Here is a 22,775-nt window from a genome sequence, read left to right on the forward strand (position 1 = left end):
TTTACTGTGATTAATTGATGAATTATACTCGCTATTAACTTTTATTCCCGTCCTTCGGACAACCGGCAGAGATCATTTCACCAAAGGTTTTGCGCATTCTCAAATAATTTGTTTACATATTCCCATAGTAACAACAGTCTAATTGCATATTGTACATTTTTACATGCGCCATGCGGATGACAAACACGCAAAATTTGCAGGCCATTGAATCCGCACCTGGCGATATCTGTCCGGATAAAACAATTTTTCTTTCCCATCGGTGCTTTTTTTATTTAAAAAACATGCCTACATGTTTTGAAACATATGCTTTCTCAGCTCATTAAAGTTATAATCCGGCAAAGAGAAATCTAACCCGCGGTGAACATAATCCCTGAATAGAGTGAATTCCGTGCGGCACGAGGAAATAATATGGCGTTGCTAAACTTGATCGTCATAACTTTTGCTGACATGCTGTTTACCCGGTGGCTTGTGACGCGGGCTTATAATGCAGTTTAATATGCTAGGTAAAGGAACTTCCAATTTGATTTTAAGTTTATTCAGAAAATGTTGTCAGCTGTGAGGTACGGGCGGTTGTCAATCTAACGTAAGAGCCAACCTTTGACTTTGCGCGTGTTATTAGTGTGATCGCAGAGAAGAAAAGTAAACTTACGAATATTAATGTACGTGGCTAATTGTGACTCTAGGCTCTGAAAGTCACATCTGGCCATGTCTAGGTCTCTGTGGGGTGGGGAAAGCTGTCGTGACGCAGAACAAACGTTGCATCATCTACTCTTTAAAAGTGTTGACGCTCGTTGCACAGTATTGAATATTAGTTAATCTGTACCTGGAGGTACCAGAAGACCTCAGTGATCTGTATAAATTCTAACGGTGTGTTTCACGTGACCGGCAACTCACCCAGACGTCGCGATCGACCGTCTAAATCTCGTAAGACTTCATTACGAGAGAAGCGGAAGAAATGTTACAACGACGCCGCTGGCCAAGATTTTCTTGTAAGCGTAACCGACGAAGGGTTGACACGGCGGGAAGCTTAAAAATCCTGAGGCATGTTAATTTACTCTTATTCAACGTCTATTGAAAGATCACTTCTTCCCTCGGGTGCTATGAATAGATGATATTCACGTTGAAATTGAAGTAAAAAAGTGCAATCAGTGAAACGAAAAATCCATTTCAAAAGAATAATTAAAAATGTTAAAAGACAAACATCCAATGTACATTTCGTGATAATACGGGTTAAGTCGTGTATTATTTCAGTTTCATACTTAATTCTAAGTCTATGATTGAAAAAAGTAGTTGAATGTGTTGCTCAACATATTGATGTGTTTAGGGCCTGTGGGTACGCTGTTCGTATGCGACAATTATCTTTGGCGGAAGGAGAAAACTCTAACACTTGTTCAGAGCAGAAACCAACAATATAAAGGACGGTACATATACTTTATATGCAAATAACATTTGACTCTTTATTTTTAGCCCGTCACACAACCCCCCCCCCCCACACACACACACACATACACATAAAGGAAAGAGTTAGGCGTGACATTTCCAATAAACTTCGTTCGTCGGGTCTTCCTGAATTCAAGCGACATAAGCGCGCAAATAGACTTTTCAGCGACAAAACCGTTTGTGCGAATTATTGGGAATGTCAATGTAGACGACACGGTTTCTGGTAAACGGATTACTCGCAGAATAGATGCGCTGGCAGCAACATTAATCAAAAACGGCCGGGATACGACACCATCTGTTTCTCTCACCGTAAGCTTTAAAAAAAATAATTCATTATTTTCAAATGTCAATCGAGGCTAGGTATTATATGTAAGAAGTGATAATTTGATAGCTACACATCGCATTTGGAGTTCTGTAAACGTAAGTTTCATCACGATCGATTTCAAAGCGTGGCAGATGTTTTCCTGACAATAATGATGCATGTCCTTCGTCACAACTATGTAACCACTGTCGATGATTTTACAGCCATTTTGCAAATTTTACAGTCATGAAAATATACAATTAAAACAACCATAAGAAGCCTGGTTAATTTTTGGAAGTCGCAATAAACGGTAGATTGTATAATTTCGGGCATTACACTGGTTTTTGAATGGACTGAAATGCTTAATAGCGCCTTTTGATTATAACTGGCATCTGAGATAAAAATTACAAAAAAAACCACAACATTAATAATGAGGGGTGTCCTTTAACCCCTTGACTACCAAGGCCAATGTATTCCTATATACCAGGGCCCTTACGGAAATATTGATAAAATCTTAGGTGTGGTCATTGCATGAATACTGCTTAGAGTAAAAATTAAGTAAGTACCAATAAACCATATATTTTCTGAATCAGCATGAAATTTCCCACTTTTTCATACATAAGTTTTGTATTTCCAGGTCACGTGACTGATCACATGACACATCATGTGACCAGAGTTGGCAAAGAATATGAATATTTGAAGCATCAAGACGTGTTTTGAATCCATAAAATGACGCAAATTTGAATACAGTTGCAATTTTCATGGCATTGTCTTTACATATATGTAATAATAACTACCCTTTACTTTATTTATAGATGTTATCATGTACCTATATGAGATTTTTCTCACAAAAGGCAGAGTAAATGAACCACAAACATCAGCATCTGACATGATTCTGTATTTGAAAATCAACACATTTTATATTTGTAAACACCTGCTTTATGTCTTCCTTGCAGAAACATGCATCTAAAATGGTTATGATTTATCAAAAAATAATTCACAATATTTAAAAATACATTTTAGGGAACAACATATCACCTGACCAAACACATGACCAGTCATGTGACCAGTCATATTGATAATATGGCTGCTATAAAATTTCACTGGCTTATAGTAAAAATTGTATTTCCTCTAGTTTCATTCACGAATATTGCTGTTAATAGAACATATTTACATATAAATCATTTGTTTTCAATAAATAAACATTTCATTTCATTCAAAAAAAAACAAACCATTAACATCTTCGCGATCGTCCGTACTTCTGAAAACTGTAAACAATCAGCGCGACGCTGCTGTGATCAGCCTGACCTTTCAGGGTCGAGGTCATGGGTCACGACATTTGCTTCCGGATTTTGGCCATACTCGGACGTACGGGGGCGCAATCACATTCAGGCCAGATCGGAATACATCAGTCTTAGTCGCGCTGCGTGCCCATGCCGAAATTACGGGATTTTTAGCAACAAAAACGAAGCAAATGCACCTATTTAACTGTGCCGGATATTTCCGGCACTCAAGGTATATGGTAATTCAATATGGCGCCGGATATATCCGGCGCCATAGGTAGTGAAGGGGTTAATTAGATAAAAAAGGCTATTTTCGACATGAGGTTTACCGAACATGTTAATCGGTGGAAAGTCATTACAATCTGATTAATGGACACCATAAAATGATGATAATAATATTGAGTACACGCGCCGGCTTTTAAGTTTGAGAGAGCTGAAATGACAAGAACAGTGTAATGCGTTTTAATTCTCTATAATTCTATAATTGATGTAATGACGCATAATTATGAGTACTTGATTATCCGTTTTGATGTAGAGTATTGATGCCGAATGATTTCTCCGATTCGCGATCACTAATAACGATCTCGCACATGGACAAATTGGGAAGGAGAAGTAGGAGATAACCTATTGCTTAAAAAATTGTACGACCCCTAACCCCCACTCTAGTTACAAAATAGATATTCAAGATGCCTCCGAATCAATGAAGTATTTTGAGTAATGCCATGCAGAAAGTGATTTATGGTTTGTGTGTTTTTTATCGATTCCGGAAATACATCAAATGTCTGACCTTTACGTAGGTTCGAGGTCGCCATTTCTTGCCCTGTTTAAAGGTCACCTTTATGTGACAAATCGTGCAGGGTTTTACCAATTACACTGAGCTTAAAATTTCATATCAAGCAAAATAATATCGTGTTATAAATTACTACTATGTCATTGTTGCTAAATGTTGTCTCAAAATAACAAAGTATAATTTTCCTTTGTTGGTAAAGGTTGTGTGCAGATGATAAATTGCAATTTTTCTTTGTTCACCTGAATCTCCGAATTATCATGACCTATTCAATTACGTTAGCAAAATGTCAATTGAACCACAACTGGTAACGGGTTCAACGTTTTTGACCAGTGATTGACTCAAACCATCAAACACTGTTATTAACTGAGCAGAGTCACTATTGTTGATATTATCTGGCTTCGGGTAAAGTAAAAATTCCGCTTACTTGGTAGAATTCAGTCGACTGTGTTTGCAGTAGCCAAGCATTGTATTTTCCTCGAATGGCCTGGAGGCCCCTAAACCTGCATAATGCTACTGACGTCTCGTAAGTGAACATGGCTGATAAGAACCATTTTATCAGAATATACGTATATGCAAATTTGCTAAACAGGTAACCATTCATGATAAGTCATCTGCCATCCAAAACCTCATCTTCAGTTTCCTAAAGAATTTTATTTATGTAATGTACGCAACTAACACCTACTCGTGTATTTTAGGTTTAACTCATAGTTTTTGCTGAATCATCACAGTCAAAATTTAAAGGAAAGAATAAATACGCATTGCAACACGGGAACACACAACCAACAAGTCAAGCAAATATACCGTTGAAACCTTATATTACATTACTTTTCTTTTTAAGGTAGAACGCGCCTCGGGGACAGAAATTCGGGCCTTCAAATTTTATCAATTTTCTTCTGACCTACCACTTGTGGGGGCTCATTTTGAAGCTCTTGGCGAAAGAAAAGTTTTCACCGTCTTAGTTTTTCGAAAATCGAAAATTTTATTTTTTCCCATAGAGTTAACACAGGGATGGCGGCCATTTTGAATTTCAAATATCGAGAAATCGCAAGTTATTTGTCTCTCTAGTACCAAAGTTTGCACGGTGACCCCTGATTTTTATTCTTGCTTTAGTAAGAGAATGGTTGAAAGTTTCACTGAGGAAAGTTTGAGCAAAAGTTTAAGTCTTTCACTTTCGAGGTGCATATTACCTTAATCAAACTTTTAAGCTTATAATTACTTTATGTGACTCAGCAAAAGCTAAACGAGCGAAACCCACATAGTGGATGCTAATGTAGAATGCCCCTAAGGGACAGATATTCGGACTCTTTCAATTAACTTTTACAATTCTTTTCTGATATACCACTTGTGGGGGTTCGTGTTAAAGCTCATGGGATAAGAAAACTCTTCGCCGGCTTATTTTTCTCTCAACAGATTGACACAGGGATAGTGGTCATTTTGAATTTCAAATATCGGTAAATCTTCGGTAATTTGTTTCTCTAGTACCCACATTGGCGCGGTGACCCCCATCCCCCGACTTTTGTGCTTGATTTTGAAAGAGAATGAATGGTTGAAATATTCCTTGAGGAAAGCTTGAGCAAAAGTCTTTCACTGTCGAGGTGCATTAAGAAGACTCACCAAAAGCAGTATGAGCGAGACCAAAATACATGAGCAGGTATTAGCTGAGTATTTTTAGAGTATGCAAATCAATATAAATTGAGTCCTTACCAATGGAGAATGTAATATTGGCCTAAAATCGTGCACTATCTACGAACTCTGCTCTCATCTTCCGTATGCGACACCAAGGAACACCGATGGCTTATTTCTGGAAATTACTTGAAACCATATGATGTCATCGAAACATTTACTTCTTTGAGGTATTCACGTGATGGGCATGGTTGTTTGCTGCATGTTCATTCGACGTCGGCAGACGTATTTGAATTCTCCTGATACGTCAAAAATAAAATTCTATTAATGACACATGTCATGAACATGAACATGACATGAACGTGCAGAGCTATCAATTTTGAAAGAAAATGTTATTTAAGTGACTGACCAAGCCAATTTTGTCAATGCAACGTTATGTATACACTGACTACATTTTGTTTTAGTATTGTTCAAATAACAAGAATTCTACATAGCAGGGCGTATACTGTGGTAAATAGATTTGCAAAATCAAAGCTGTTTTTTGCTCGACAAAGTGGTGAAATTATCGAGCTATTTCGTTTCAAATGTGTACTGTGGGTGTTGCTTTATCGACAACAGGCTTCGTGTATGTACCCTACCATTAATCTAAATTGCGAACAAAATGTAAGATACAGACTTCGGCACTTAGCATAATTGATGTGCTCAGAACCCTTCACACGAATGAAATGTCTGTGATTTGATTCAATATCGCATAATATATCAATTTTGAAGCGACAGGAATGTCACAATCACAATCGAGGTATTGTGGCCTTCGGCAGCAAAATTGTTTGGCTGATTAAATTTTTGCCGTAATACCCAGTGCACAGAATGCCAAACAACGTCCACGCTAAGTGCGACCGCGACAGATTGACACCTGCAAGAAAACCCACTAATGCACTTCTTTCTAATTGACGCATTGCTTTCCAAATTTAGAAAAAAAATATTAAAAATTGAAGTGTTCGCAAGAGTGAGGATTACTGGTCCCGCGCTAATCTGAAATGCAAAGATCACCTGAAAGGGTATGTTTGTGTTAATTTAGTATGTTGTGCACGTGGTACGTTATTTCTCAGGTTTGCCAAAGCGTCAATCTCTTATACTCGACTTCCTTACTTCGGACAGTGAGATTCACCTTCTGATCTTGTCGTAGACATGTAGTGTGATGAGCGTCAGAGTACAATTTTCAAGTTATGTTTATTTATGTCTCAAATACTAGTATATGACGGTATACACCATGATGGCGTGTATCTATTCGTAAAGTACAGTCCCATATCAAGAAATGTTCATATGACTACTCGCCATAATAACATACATTTTCTTCTTTACAACATCAAGAATGTAATAATGTAGTAACACCTCTTCGATATAGTATCTTACATTCGTTAAGCGTGGGTGTGTGAATGTTTTTAATGTGCGACTTCATGTTTCGATAAACTTCCTTTTTTTTAATTCACTTAATAGGCTCAGATAACCGAAGTGCTCGCCTCGTGCACCTCATCTGCGGCTGCGCAACGGTCAGCATGGCGACAAGCCTGACCCACCTGTACGGCGCTGTCGGGGTATTTGGAGTGTATTCAGATGTGGAGTTCGTCGAGGCATGGCCGTGGTGGGCTTTCCAGACTCTTCAACGAATGGAAGAACTGATCATAAGCGTCCTGATATTCGCTTTGTCGACCAAAAAATCCGACGGGAACGGACCCAAATCGAGTACAGTCAATCGGATATTTGTGGTTCTCGTCCCGTGCCTACCTGAAAGTAATAGAGTACGGCCTCAACGGACACTCGGCGACTTGGGAGCTACGAACACTGCCATCGGTCGGACTGACTTTTTCTCTGGCGACGTTAGCCGATGGACTTTTTCGAAAAGTGACAGAAAGAAAATACCGCTCAACTCGGACATTGGGGAGGTCACTGTGGCCAAGAGTAATAACTCGATGATGACGTCACATGCGTGACAATCTGTCATTCCCCTCAGTTAGAGGTGTGGTCAAGAAAACTGAACACCATTCGACCGAGATGGTTAAACTTTTCTGACGGTTTACTTTGTTCCATGGTGACCAACTCGTGCAAGTGCGTGAATAGAAAGCATTTGGAAACCATGACTAAGTCGGTGTGGCTTTGGAATAGCGCACTTTTTGAGAAAGAGAATTTTGACTAGCTCTATTTTGTACTACCTCATCTAAGCTGTAATTATTAATAGGAGAATTGAAAAAAATGCCGTATGGCATTTCATATTTTCTCAATAATAAGATAGGATATCCTTGTCCCGATAATGAGCTGGAGATTGACAATAGCGTAACCTTGTCTGTCAATTAGAACTTCCGATTTTCTTTTCAGGGCCGTTATGGTGTCCACCGTTGCTATGGCCTCGTTACTATGGCTGTAATGAAAAAAAACATCAAACGTAAATTTTACACATTAAATTCATGACACTGACAGACTCATACTGTACTAGAGGGTGATGAATATAATCACCAATTGCCATTTAAGAGTAGTTATTTATTCAGGTCACACTTTGTTACGGGAATAGACGCCTATACGTCACATTATTGCTTAACCTGTTGATTCAACATTAAATTTTCTCTCAGAAAAGGGGCATTTTACAAACTTTAATAGCGCCCTTATTGTGCGAGTCATGCATGACCTTTGATCTCCTTATCGCGGAACGGCCATTATCCGACCCGTATTTCATTCAGTGTCGGTTCTGTATATGGTGCGTTATTGAATACTACGTAACGCCCTGTTTTAGTAATCGAGTTAAGTTCATCGCACCGAACACAATAGCACTCTGTGCTTCTCATTACCTGAAAATTAGGTCGACGAGACCCATAGAACATCACGGTCAATCTAAATAAAAAATGAACAATTTGTCCTATAGTTTCTTCTAGTTTATTTTCTCTCTCTCTCTCTCTCTCTCTCTCTCTCTCTCTCTCTCTCTCTCTCTCTCTCTGAAGAAAAAGAAAAAGAATGTGTTATTAAGTATTTATTATATATTATCATGTTTTGATGCTTTGGATTTCATTTTTTTAATCGCACAACTAACTTAATCAACAAAGGTGTAATTTCAATATAACTAACATGGTCTAAGCACAGATATGGGAAAGCGAATGTCATGACATAACGGAGATAGTTTCAGAGACTTATCCTATAATTTGTCATGTTGTTGACAAATATATAGAAAGGCCAATTAAAAAAATGTGTGCCTCCGAAAAGTAGGGTAGGTAGATCGAAGGAAATCTAAATTTGTTTTCTTTTTGTTGGCAGAGGCTCTTAAAATACGGTAAAATTTAGAGAATATACTCAAACTGCGAAAAAGATGTCTACCATCGGCGGGTTTTTCTAGGGTAGGTCAGGTTACTGGCTACACAATTCATATTTCTTTTAATTTTGCCTGATTTGACTGTATGTTCGTGTCAATTCTCAGATCGTTCGATCTGAAATTGAGTACATTTAATGTATATTTCGAATTTTAGAGCCACAACTCTCATAAGTATTCCTTTTTTCTACCACTATGAAGACGATCGGAACTGCTTTGGGATAATCGCATGCAGTGGAGATAAAAAGTCAACGAAATGTGCGAATTTATACAACACCAAGAATATTTCCACCAAATACCTGATTTCAAACTGTTATTTTTCTCTCTACAAAATCCATTTTTTTAGCGAACGAACATAAGTTTTCACCACTAACGATCAGCCCAAAATATTTCCGATTATGCCAAATGTAATTGTGTCAACTGCGTGAAAATCTTATAGGCTGAGAGTAATTATTTTTGAAAAACATCCATTCTCTGTAAGTTTTGCCCCATTATTAATCCTGCTGGAACTTTCTTTTTTCCTCAAATAAATGTAATTTATAAACATCGTTCTTCAGGGTACAAGTTGCAATACTGCATCCATTCCAGGTAGCAATAAGGATTCAACTATTACAACATTTGTAAGCAGGCTGTTGCAGACAATCAACAGCACAGTGTGTTGTCATGGACCCAGCACGCTTGCTTGTCATGTAGAGTTTTACGGCAGAAAGAGGATTGTACATATCCCAAAAGGTGTTTGGAGGGAAACACCAGAAGTACCCTAATTCCTTATGGTATTACCCAGTGCTTGTGTGAGAGTGCCTTTTGCGATGAATAAATACAAACATACCCCTTAGGATAGCATATGTAGAATTTTACTCTAGCTCAGCGTGGGCCACATGTTCTACAATCTCGCCTTTAGCGAAAGGCCATCTCCACAACCTGAAACTTAACTATTGTTACTCTATCTTTGTGTGTAAAACACATTTTCTTGTTGGGCAACCAAACTTGTCTCAAAATGCTTGGCGTTGAACCTTGTCAGAACAACCAGTGAAAAGCGCCTACTAGTATTATTATTACGCATACCGTTTTTCTGCTTTTTAATCAAGACTTGTTGTCATTTTTCATCAATAATATTGAAAAAATCGTACAGAATGCGTTGTGTTCTCAAGACTAAAACTATGCATTTTATCACGCTTTGGGGAGAAGAGCGAAGAAATTTACTCATTTTCTAGAACGAAATTTATGTAAATATTATCCAAAGGTAAAGTGCTTTGCCCCCTGCAACGGCTCATAATTTACAGATTTCGAGACCAGCTGAAGCAATTTATGGAATCTGTATTCATCAGTTAGCGTTTTTACTTCCTTTGATGTTTTTCTACCATCGGTCATAACCTGCCGGTTTGAGATCCAAGAACACTAGATTACTTTCAGTGTGCATCTAATGTAATTTAATGTGTAAATGTGTATATTGTCCTCAGCTTTACGATGTGGCCGTTCCCATAGCAACGAATATAAGCCACTCATCAACTTAATTTTCCATTCAGTGACGAAGTTGCAGTTTCCCTCCTTGTGACCGGTCTCCATTTTCCACTCTGGAATCATTCCAGAATTGGGATCATTTCCCTATTCCGATTACGTTATACCAGTCGGTGTTTACATCACGCCCTCGCGTTGCAATACAGTTTGTTTCAAAGTTTCAAATTGCTAATCCGGGAATAATATGAAGCTCCATTAGCCTCAGAACTATTAAGTTTCTCTTGAAAACAGTTTCTTGGGTTTTTTTTGAAAAGAGTTTCCTGTTTTTGAAAGACTGGTCCCATAATAAACTCTTTCAGCAAAACGCCAGGTTTGTCCGAGCTCAAAAGCAACAGGTGATTGCAAATGCCCGCCAAGCATCCATTGTAAAATGTTGTTCGAGAGATAAGCATACGGAATATTGGTCAAAGGAGTGTTGATGATTGAACAGGACTGTCGAAAGGGCTTATTTACATGACTGCGTAGAAAAGATGCTCGTCAACCGACGCTGCACATCACAACACTTGGCCTCGTTCAATGAACGCAGCTGGCCGCCACATGCGTGTGGCGTCAACGGAGAGCAATTACATCGTTAAGTTGAAGGACTAACGAGAATAACGTTTGAATAGCGTTGATCAAGATCGTAACTTTGTTACTAAAGTTGGCATTGGTTTTTCCTAAATTCGTTACTCACACTGCAGACAGAAATTTGAACAATTTTTTCGTTTCCTGCCTTTGCATATTTTTGTATATCGTGGTCGGATCCTGGACATGTGACACTGCATGAAAACGCAATAATACACTAAATTCACATTAATCAGTTGCCTGTATTATAGAATAATACACGTGAATACACATGAAGCCACATGAATACAGGCTTGCTGAATACAAGAAATGGATTCTTGACTATATTCATCTGTATACGCACTCTTCTAAAATACAGGCAATAATCCATGTTAATACACTAAGTATTATAGTGTATTTGTGCAGTGTGACTGCTAGTTTCAACAGATGGTGACACAGGGTCATTTCCATCATAATTGTCGATACTATTGAAAAATACTTCGCATAAACAGGCTCTCTTCTTTCGTATATCAACGGTTGAGTTATGAATCCATATGGAATGAACCCTGGTGTACAAATACAGAAAAAAAAGTTGTCTGCCAAAATTCAAAGGACCAGTAGATGCAACTTTGATTTTCTTCCTCTATTTTTTTATGTGAATTGCCATACTCTGAATTGTAAGTACTTCTTCTACTCCCAAAAACATATTTATACACCCATTTTGTCAACACAGCGTCTTTATGTGTAAAATGCACTCTTGTTTACATTCGCGTTTAAGTTCAGACCAGAACGCAAATGTCAACAATAAAACTGCAGTCTACACATGTACAGGTTGAGTTGACAGGCCGAATACTGCGTATCTCAACATGTTTTTGGGCAGAACGAGAAACTACAGTTGTCATTAAAGGTATACAGTACCTGTAATCTAAATATGCCCATATATGGTCAAAGGGGCGTTCCTTGGTATTCAAATTGCCAATTTGAGGGCGCTGTTTTTAAAAAACGGTCACTTGCTTAATATCTGTGACAGGTTAGATTTTCTCTTTCCATGGTAACTGTGGCAAAATTGGAACAGGTGACAGTATACCTTTAAAGGTACATGTGGAATACTCCTCTGGCACAGATACCCCGACTCTCACAGTTTTATAATTCTATTCTGATCTACCACTTGTGAGGGCTCGTTTTTGCAAGCTCTTTGAGAGAGAACATTTTTTGTCGTTTCATTTTTAGAAAATCGAAAAAGTTATATTTCCCCATACTGTTAACACATAGATGGCGGCCATTTTAAATTTCACACGTCGGAAAATGTTAGGTAATTTGTTAGTTTAGAACCAAACTTTGCTCGAAGATCCCTGATTTATTCTCGATTTCGTAGGAGAATGGTTGGTTTCATTGAAAAATGTTTGAGCAAAATTTGAGGCGCATATTACCTTAAATATAGTGGAGGAAAATTCATCAACGAAAACTGTACATCCTGTCCAACTGAACACGGAAAGCTTTGACGGTCAATGTCGCTCTCGCCCTTGCTCAAGGGAATTCAGAACAGAACTGAGAACGTTACAGTGTCTCTAAAAGATCACAGAAAGGCACCCGAGGGATTAATGTTTGAAGGAATGATTGTCACATGGATATATTGTAGGAAACTCCAAATCGATCTAGTTTTCGGTCCTGACTTATTGGATCTGAAGGTGACATCTGAATTAACCCCGACGAACTTGAATGACATTTCAAGAAATAGATTAAGACATTTTGACCCGAACTGAAGAAAAAAGAACCGTGCTTAGCAGTAATAACCCAGCCTTATTAAACTCGGATCGTTAAGCCAACCCTTAATGAACGCTCTACCATACTTTGATTTTTGCGCATTGTGTAAGGATGGCAAATTTTGCCTGGAGATTTTTAATAAGGGCCCGTCGATCATAAACCATTTACGCATGTAAGACTTTGCTCTTTCGTATAGAACGGCGCAGGGGCCCGATCTCATTTTGTTTTCATATGCGTCTAAATCGTAATTAAGATTATTCGTCGACCTACCAAATAATATTCAAGTAAATTATTGTAACAGAAATCAAACTCACGTAAATCTGTCGCAAATGCCATAGATCGTAAAATCGATGCGAGCAGGCAAGTAATTACTACGTTGCTAAATTAATCTAATTTGATACAAAGTAATGATGCTTCGACATTTTTGACAGCATCGTCTCGGGGTATCCGTGCATTGTACTTGCAGGAGCTACCGGACCAAATTATTGCTTTTGACGTAGCATGCTCAAATAAAAGAGACAGTTTGAAAAAAAACCTTGTGTAAAATACTGAACTTTGTTAATAATTAGGCGATAAGAAAACTAATGAGGGGGTAGGCCAGTAAAAAACTGATTCTTTCATTTTTCTTTAGCTGCTTGCTTGGCAGAAAAAAATACATAAAGAGTAAGTTCATGCATTATTCTTGGAAATGCGAAAAAATTGTATCGGAGAAGGTAGGGTTACCGGAGAAACATGATTTTTCTGGGCTTTGAATTTCACAGGGCTTACGAGCGTCAAAGGTAAGTTGATTAAATTCACAAACAGACTACAGCGTCGGTTTACTAAAAATTTATGTCACGACAGGGAGTTGGGCTGTAGATCGAGAGAGGATTTGCAGTTTATTCGAACGCACGCCGTTACCTTTCCGCCTTCGTCGTTGCTTTAATAACGAACGGCGCCAAAGATTCATGAAAGCATAATCAATAAAACGTGACGAGGGCTTCCCCCATCCGTTTATCGGTAGTCTTATTGTAAACTCAAAGGTATAGTACGTTTTCTTAACAAGCATGAGGCGATGTCATCTGATTTGTCACTGTTACCAACTTTGCTGAAAACAAAAAACGGCAGGACCATAATGAAAACAGAACATGCTGACTTTGATGGAATAATATTAGTGCGGCCTGTTACTAATATTTGCAGGCAGCATAATGATAATCCATGGAACAACACTGTACGTGTAACTACAGCAAACTATACAATCGCGTCTTGCGTGCGACAATGCTTACTGCCAGACGGTAAAAAATGCCAAACAAATAGCAGAATATAATGCTGGGGGATCTAGCTTTATAATATGAATGAATTAAAACCCAAATTGACGTTTGACAAAACAGAGAATGTTATCTTTGAAAGCACGTATATCGAAACACTGTGCCTGATATGGAGCTTGACAAGCCTTGAACAATGCAACGATATCTACTTGAAATTACAGGAGACAGCCTCGTATCGAAACTTGTGTTAAAAATACCAGCATCTAGATCAATAAACACTGATGGTCACTGGCTGATTATTCGGGCGTTAAAAGCCCTTTCATACTCTCTCTCACGTCAAGCAATGTGATTACCCCCGTTGGCATAAAATCATTAAAGCCATTTACATCATTTATGGTCGGGTTCATCATCTCAATACTGCACTGCAGGCAGCGTGCTTTCCTCTGTAACATTTTGAACAATAGTCTTAGATCCCTAAGGGGTCATCATTAATGCTTCTTCCATCAACATGCAGTAAAGGGTTTTTTGTAGGCCACTTAGTCTATTTTTCCTCGACTTATAATAACTTGTATGTCAGTAGAGTTGAGCCCTTTATTGATAGTGTTCTAAACATTTTACAGTTTACAGTGCAAAGTGCTGTAGACGACAGTAAGCTTATTATATCCGTCAGCATCATGATAAATAACCTGGTGTGAAAGTCTAGCCATCAATGAGACAGAAAATATCGGGTCCATTTGCAAACAAAATCATCAACCAAGTTTGATCAAAACTCAAGACAAAGACACATGTTGTCTTTGTCTTTGTCTGCTTTCTTTTTAGAGGGATGTCACAGTAAAAATGTTTTCCAACATTTTGTTCTGTTATGCTGGCGTTGAATGTAAATAATTAATTATAAAAGCTCATACGAAAATCACCGCGGGCGTTTGGTTTTAGTATGCTATGTAAATTTCACTCAAACTGTCTGAGAAACGGTAACAGCCGGATCAGTAAGCATCCAGAGCAAATTAATGGAATGTAAATAATGTAAAATTAGCGTGACAGCTGGAAAAACACTCATCTGACGTTGCTCATACGCTTCTGTTGTTCAGCAAATATTTGCCTGGACGGTGAAATCGAACGGCAATAATTGGCGAGAAACCAAATATCTGGAGCTGAAGATCTCGGTACGATCCATGTCTGAGATATATGCATGCTCGGGATGCATGGAGATATATTGGTATGTAAGAACAGACAGAGCTTGGTGAACACACAGTTTCTTAGCCCCTACGTGATTCGGCAAAACTTAACAAGAAAACGTGATTGAGATAGTCGTCAGTTGGTTGTTGCTGCACTCAATCGCCAGACAGAGTAACAACTGTACTTGAATGCTTCTACTGCTACCTATGTAAATTCAGATAATTTGGTGCAGACATTTAGCTATTTTTATCCTTCAGTGAGCGCTCGTCTAACAAATCAAGCTCATCGCTGAGCGAAAAAGGCGAGATGTGTTTCACACATAAATTACATGTTACATTCACCTCGCCGTGCCCTATGGCAGAATATAAACAGACATATGATCGCCATGAACTGCAGTCTAATCTAAAAAAGTACAGCGTGCATCGATTGCGCTGTCAGTGTTGACTATTCAAAAAAGTACCATAAATTTATGTTTAACTTCTTGCGATTCATTGCCAGTAATGTATTTGTCAGGAGTACATATATAACAGTTTTGCAAGACCCACCCATTCTTTCGTAGAAAATCTCCCTCATCAATACCGAGAGAGAGACAGACAGGAATACAGACTGGTGGAGGGAGACACAGAGGAGACAGGGAGACAGAAGGAGCGATACAAAGTGAGACATGGAGGTAAACACCCAGTCTGATGCCAAGCCAGCTCTAATACTTCATCGGCAGCAACGTTTCCTTCAATCTATCAATTGTAATGTTAAAGAATTCTTTAATTACTAAATGGAAAAATTGTTGAAGAGACCAAATAAATTGTATGATTTATTTTAAGTTCTTAAATTGCGCCACGACGCCATTTCTGACAAAATAGAAACTGATTTACGACTCCGAACTAGGTTACCAACAACACCACTTGCTAATTTCAACATTTCATAAAACCTTGATTGTGATGTGTAGACCTTGAGTGTTTTTGAGTTGAACCATGCCTATTTAAGCCCATTACTAACGCACCTTTCTTACGGGGGGTCGCGTAAATTATATGCCAACATCACTAAGTGCCTGAATAATTCTCTGCATGGTCTCTTCGCTAAGAATAGATTTACCGAAGATATTTTAAGAACTCCCTTGGCACATTTTCTCATTCATTAAAAGTTGTTCGGAATGTTACTCGCGTGCCATTGCAGTACTACCAGCTCCACTGGGATTCCCAACCCCCACCCCCATCATAGGATTTTCAAAAGTTTGATTATGAATTGTAGTATTATTGTAGGCTTTTTTTTCTCGCTTTTTGGTTACATGTCACGATATTGCTCTGAATTCACGGCGATACGTTTTCAATTTTTTTCAAACTTTAGGTCAGATCGGCGCCGTAGCCTGACCAAATTGCCAAAGTGCTGAACCAAGCTGAGTTAGATATGGCCAGGTTACATAGATTTACATATTTTGCATATTATTTGCATTTTATTAGCAAACAAAAGTGAATGTAATTTTTATGTCTACGCATTCGCTGAAGATAAGTCCTAGCCATTGCGAAAACTAAGCCATGACAAAGATATAGTTTAGTGCACGACATAAAGTAAACGCTTAACACAATTAAAAAAACACATTTCGAGTTTAATCTCTTTGGCCAAAGTTCATAAAAATCAAACTTCAATGACTTAGATCTGGCATCTTTCATTTAAGGTTATCATAATAATTATAATTTTTGTTCCCTTTTTTCGATTCTGATTAGGACTAAATAAATTTCAAATCAAAGTTTCAAAACAATTAGTGGCTGATGATGTCAGATTAAACTGATTGGTTCAATAGCTTGGTGTCCCTCGCCATTTTGCAAGTCTCTGAGCTGCTTTAGCATGCTTTGCATGAAAAATCTATAAGGATACCCTCCCCCTCCCCATCGAAAATTGATTACAGAAGATTGTTAATGTCAGTGTGCAAGCACAACTTCTTAGTCGGATTTCTGAATACCTATTACCTTATTTTTTCCAGTTGTTTTTCCTTGAATACACCCCCTCCTATATTTAAATTGCGTATTTCAAATTGCGTATGCCAAATTACAATTCAAACTTTTTAACGCATGGAAGAATTGGTACTGGATTTTCTCTGTTTTCACTGACAGATCAGTTTTCGTTCAAGTGCTAAACTGAAAACATACCCTGTCTGCTTGTTGACAAAAGTAAAAATATGTTGTTGGAGACAAATTAATATCTTCGATTTAAATGACGTTTACTGCCGTTACTGACACAGTGGAACTGTTACACATTTATATAGCTGGTAGAAATTGTAGTTCAGAAGCATAATTTCACTCAAATTTACCGGTTTTGACCTGACCATTATTCATTGCGTGACGTACTGAATGTTTAGATGTATATGCTTTATGAAAATGTAAAATCTTCTCTTCTCTTTCCCTGTATTGACGTAAAGGCGTTGTGAGTTCAAAGGTCATATAGTTTCCAATAACACCTAAAGTTTTTGGACTACGCGTCCTCTGATACTGAGTCGGAGATACATGTATACTCGCTGTACGACGAGACTCCATGGGTTACAGATGCTAGTGCATAATGATAATGATAACGGTGTTTTATGTCCTCGTATATAGGACAGCGGGCGTATACCTTTGCTGCACTATGTACTTTGACAAAAATGCCTGTATCTTGTGAATAATTATATTATGGCATGCATTTCAGCACAACTCATCGGGTACAGCCAACGAACTGTTCATGTAAAACTATTTTTAGTTGTCAGTCGGGGAATTTTTAGGAGGGAATACCTTGCAAAGTGCAGTCGAAAATCTATGTTATTTCCCCCACGGTCGGGACTGTGTTTCCCTTACCATCTGTACTTTATTGCAATATCTCAGTCCCAGTTGTTCCTAGCTCATCAAGTATCACCTGGAGGCTGATGTGAGTGCGTGACTAGGATAACCTGCGGGACTGGGCCTAAAAATATCCTATAGCAGCGTTTGGTGGCGCTGTTCACATGACAAGAACGGCGGATAACCTGCAGTGACTGCAAACCATTTATTACACACGGAGGCATTTACTGCACTATCGGTTTGAAACTAAGATAAGGGTCGTAGTTATCAGAGTAGAGTGCGTCCTCTCTGAGGGTCAAGGGTCGAATGATATCACAGTGTATTTTGTTGACCGAGTCGCAGTGGACACATCTCATCGTGATAAAAGATAAGAACTTCTCTTATCTACGCAATATATTCTCTTATGAAAATTACAAGCTAAACAAAACAGTATTCTTCGGATTGCAAATTTTTCGACACCAGCCGATGTTCCGGACACACAAAAATTCCTTCGGAGCGTTACAGCGTCAATTCATTCATTCGAGATCCATTGACTTTTGAACATTGTACATTCACCCATGCTATCGACTTTGCATTGAATCATAGTACACACAGACAATTGAGAAAACTTAACTCTTCGGTAGAGTGACTCATTATTACAGGGAAGGGCTGATTGTCATTCGATTTTACAACTAAGAAGCAATTTTCACACGTATTCTGTAAATGATATCCCATGCTTAGCTTCAATAGCGTCTTCGAGGGGAAAAACAGATTCCAGCCCTTAGGTCTTTAATTTTCGATGGAGCTCGACCAAGCTTTGTTTCAGATAGGAGATGCGGGACGCTACCAAAATGTCATATTTGCCTTGGTCGCTATACCTGCAAACTTCTTCGCCGCATGGCACAACATGGCCACCGTGTTCACCGCGGCCTGGCCGAGCTCTTACCACTGCAGCCTGGCTGAGGGACACCACAAAAACCAGAGCATTCCGGTGGAGGAATATGACGAGAACGGTGAGCCAGTTTTCGACAGCTGTCACATGTACGTGAACTCATCGGTTGACAACACAACCACGCAGTGTACCGATGGCTGGGACTACCAAGCCGAGTTTCAGGAGACGATTGTTACACAGGTATTATTTTCATTCTTCAAATAAATGAACCTGTTTTTTTTAATGATACCATGTTACCTATGTCAAATCATGCCTGCTTCGTTAAATTCATGTTTCATCAAGATTTGTGATACTGAATAACATGTATTTCGGAATTAATTAATCATATAGATCAAAATTATTTTACTTAGAGCTGCAATTTTTTTTCTGAAGCCTTTATTCATCACACTGGATCATCATATTTCAAGAGAGTTATGATGTGATTTGTGTTTGTGAATACGCAAATAAACTATCAAATATGGAACTCGAGCTGTCCCTACAAGCGCTGCCTTTGTATTGCATGTACTTTGGCCCATTCACTAAGGCATTACTGTTGAAAGACCCGAATAATTAATTTTGCCAATGTTCAAATTATATAAGACGAACAAATCAAAGCCTGGGCATTGAGATAATTGCTAAATGGAAATTTCATTATATCCCCAAATCATTCTCGAAATAGAGAAAGCGACCACCATTAAATCAATGCATTGTCTTGATTAAGCATGTCGCCAGAGAGACCGGAAACATCAGCAAATCAAACAAATTGGGAGATCCCTAAAGTGCAAGTGTGCAAATTTCACAATAAACGCGGACAGAAAACGTCGTAACAATAAATTTGATATGTAATAACTTGCGATCAAATGTGATGGATGGCGAATTATATTGCACGTGAAGAAAGACATTTTTGTCTTCACGTGCATACGAATTTTCACATGTATGAAATTGAGACACGGGAAGCCTTATCGGAAAATACAATCAGTATAGGGATGCAAATTTATCAAAAAGTAATGACAGTATTTCATTCCATTTAATTTTGTAAATACTCTGGAACTCAACAATGATAACTGTATAATTCTAACATTGCCATTAAAATGAATGACCATTAGTGAAATAAAAACAATTTACACACTAATATATCACTATAGGGAAAAAGTGCGTGACTAGAGCGAGAAACTGACGCTTTCTCGCAATCGGTGAGAATCTGTTCTTATTCTCACCGCTGTTGGTGAGAAAATTTTAATCTCCACTGGAGATTGGTGAGAATGCACTCCTTGGCGAGAATCAAGTATGAGAACAAATTCTCACTTGTGAGAATGGAAATTCTCACTAAGTACAGCGAGAATTGAAATTCACTGGCGAGAATTATCAAGACTCACCGTTCATTCGCGAAAATCATAAAGACTCCGAAGGGCAAGTCTTGATGATTCTCGCCAGTGAATTTCAATTCTCGCTGTACGTAGTGAGAATTTCCATTCTCACAAGTGAGAATTTGTTCTCAGACTTGATTCTCGCCAAGTAATGCATTTCTCACCAATCTCCAGTGGAGATTAAAATTTTCTCACCCACAGCGGTGAGAATAAGAACAGATTCTCAGCGATTGCGAGAAAGCGTCAGTTTCTCGCTCTAGTCACGCACTTTTCCCTATAGTGTATATGAACTCGCTGAGTGTAGGGACAGGACACACAAACGAACCTTACTGAGATCACCGCTTTGTCCTCTGTCGACTTATTTATCATTTAGCAGCTCTCAGAAATCGTACATAAACGTTTTCCTCTGCCTCGTTACAAATTACTCGTACTTTGTTTATAGTACGATACTTGTATTCTCTAACTTCCTCATTTGATCAAATCATGGAAGAAACTTTCCAGATAAAATCACGAACCCTCTGTCTGTCTGTCTGTCTGTCTCTGTCTGTCTCTATCTCTGTCTGTCTGTCTGTCTGCCTGCCTGTCTGTCTGTCTGTCTGTCTGTCTGTCTGTCCTCTCTCTCTCTCTCTCTCTCTCTCTCTCTCTCTCTCTCTCTCTCTCTCTCTCTCTCTCTCTCTCTCTCTCTCTCTCTCTCTCTCTCTCATCCTAGTGGGATCTGGTATGTGACCAAACAGCATTATCTCAGATTTCCCAGTCGATTTATATGATTGGCGTCATGATCGGGGCTCTGGTAGTCGGCCGTCTCTCAGACCGATCTGGTAGGAAGACTATGTATCTGGCATGTCTCTGGTCGCTGGGAATATTTGGGACGCTGACAGCTCTAACGCAGACGTTTGCCGCATATTGCATCTTGAAGTTTTTCATTGGACTTGTACAACCGGTACGAGTGTACATGACAAAAACTGTCATTAGATTTTCTCCTGATGTGTAGCATCTCGGAAGGTCGTATCTGATTGGTAAATTTTGATTATTTAAAGCAACCTAGTGAGTCTAAAATAAGGCTGTCACGCAGGTGATTGGCTGTTTGGAAAAGATTCAATAATGACAATGATATTCGGCTAACCAATCAGCTTTAATCTTCCAATACGCTGCTCATTGCCTCTGTATTTTGTCACAATGCTATATGTATTCGTGTGTGGGGGACAAGACAGCTGGTTGATCCCTATTCCTATCCGGGATTCTGCAATATTTGCAGAAAGGGTACTAATTAATCGGCTTGAAAAATACCAGCTACCCCTCTTTAAATGGGCACCGCTAAGTTAACATAACTACTCAGTTAACATCTTGTTTATGAAATCAATACTTGACTAGCAAATTCAGATTCGCACATAATCGGTAAACCCCAGCGATGTTTTCAATCGTTTCATCTTTCATGCTTTTTATATGTCTTTCTCTTTCATATTATTGTAAAATTGGGCGCTAAACCGGAATTTCAGGTTAAATACACACGAACGTTTGCGAATGCATTGTCTTAAAAAAACATTTAATGCTTTTTAGGGAGTAATAATGATCGGGTTCATCCTTGCCACCGAACTATACACTCCTACTACACGTGTGTATGCTAGCTTCGTCAGTAACGTCTTCTGGGGTGTTGCTTACATGTTGTTGGCGGTATATGGCTACGTCTTTCAACACTGGAGGGCGTTTCAAGTCATGATCTCAGCGCCAGCTCTGCTAACACTCTACTACTTCTGGTGAGTCAATAACGTTGTCATGTATATGCATGTGTGTATGTTTGTAAGTCAGTTCATTCGCATGTATGTATGTATGTATGTATGTATGTATGTATGTATGTATGTATGTATGTATGTATGTATGTATGTATGTATGTATGTATGTATGTAGGTACGTATGTATGTATGTATGTATGTATGTATGTATGTATGTATGTATGTATGTATGTATGTATGTATGTATGTATCTAGGTATAGGTAGGTAGGTAGGTAGGTAGGTAGGTAGGTAGGTAGGTAGATGGGTGGGAAGAGAGAGAGAGAGAGAGGAGGAGAGAGAGAGGAGAGAGAGAGAGAGAGAGAGAGAGAGAGAGAGAGAGAGAGAGAGGAGAGGAGAGAGAGAGAGAGAGGGGGGTGTATATGTCGGTAGCTGTAGGTAGGTAGCTGACTTGCTGGCAATATAGATAGAAAGCTAGGTAGATAGTTTGCTAGACAGGTAGTCAAGTAGGTATGAAAGTATACATGGGTGCATAAATACATCTCTCTCTCTCTCTCTCTCTCTCTCTCTCTCTCTCTCTCTCTCTCTCTCTCTCTCTCTCTCTCTCTCTCTCTCTCTCTCTCCACTAAAATCACACTATACTCTTATTCCAGGACTGTACCTGAATCCATGAGGTGGTTGTTATCGATGGGACGGACAGCAGACGTAGAGAAGATCCTCCAAAGGGCCGCCAAGATAAACGGTGTAGACGTAAAAGAACGCTTAGTGAGCGCCGAGATGACCCCGAATGGCCATGGTACAAATACATATTTTTAACGGCGCATCTATTAGCTTCCGATAATGAGACGCTATAGGGACATTTTGGACTCGAGGTCACCTGATTTTTTGTTGCTTACGGTTTAGTACTTTGTACAGAAAACAAACCAGTA

General features: G+C 38.8%; 2 protein-coding genes and 1 long non-coding RNA gene across 4 annotated transcripts in view; all 3 read left to right on the forward strand.

Annotated features, from left to right (window-relative positions):
- LOC139147395 (proline-rich transmembrane protein 3-like) overlaps positions 1–9,339 on the forward strand; it is a 33,108-nt gene extending 23,769 nt beyond the window's left edge. For both annotated transcript variants that reach the window (XM_070718488.1, XM_070718487.1), the window contains exon 3: positions 6,935–9,339. In XM_070718488.1, the coding sequence (XP_070574589.1) occupies positions 6,935–7,428 (494 nt within the window). In that variant the 3' untranslated portion in view covers positions 7,429–9,339. The remainder of the gene's footprint in view (positions 1–6,934) is intronic.
- A 9,323-nt stretch (positions 9,340–18,662) lies between these two features.
- The window catches only part of LOC139146990 (organic anion transporter 3-like), an 8,989-nt gene continuing 4,876 nt past the window's right edge, over positions 18,663–22,775 (forward strand). The window contains exons 1-2 of the mRNA XM_070717843.1: positions 18,663–18,952; positions 20,828–21,058. Of these exons, the coding sequence (XP_070573944.1) occupies positions 18,728–18,952; positions 20,828–21,058 (456 nt within the window). The 5' untranslated portion in view covers positions 18,663–18,727. The remainder of the gene's footprint in view (positions 18,953–20,827; positions 21,059–22,775) is intronic.
- LOC139147397 (uncharacterized) overlaps positions 21,771–22,775 on the forward strand; it is a 1,689-nt gene continuing 684 nt past the window's right edge. Inside the window, exons 1-2 of the long non-coding RNA XR_011555716.1 lie at positions 21,771–21,872; positions 22,500–22,642. This is a non-coding gene — a long non-coding RNA (uncharacterized lncRNA). The remainder of the gene's footprint in view (positions 21,873–22,499; positions 22,643–22,775) is intronic.

This window comes from Ptychodera flava, chromosome 13 (assembly GCF_041260155.1).
Source record: "Ptychodera flava strain L36383 chromosome 13, AS_Pfla_20210202, whole genome shotgun sequence".
NCBI classification, from domain to species: Eukaryota; Metazoa; Hemichordata; class Enteropneusta; family Ptychoderidae; genus Ptychodera; species Ptychodera flava.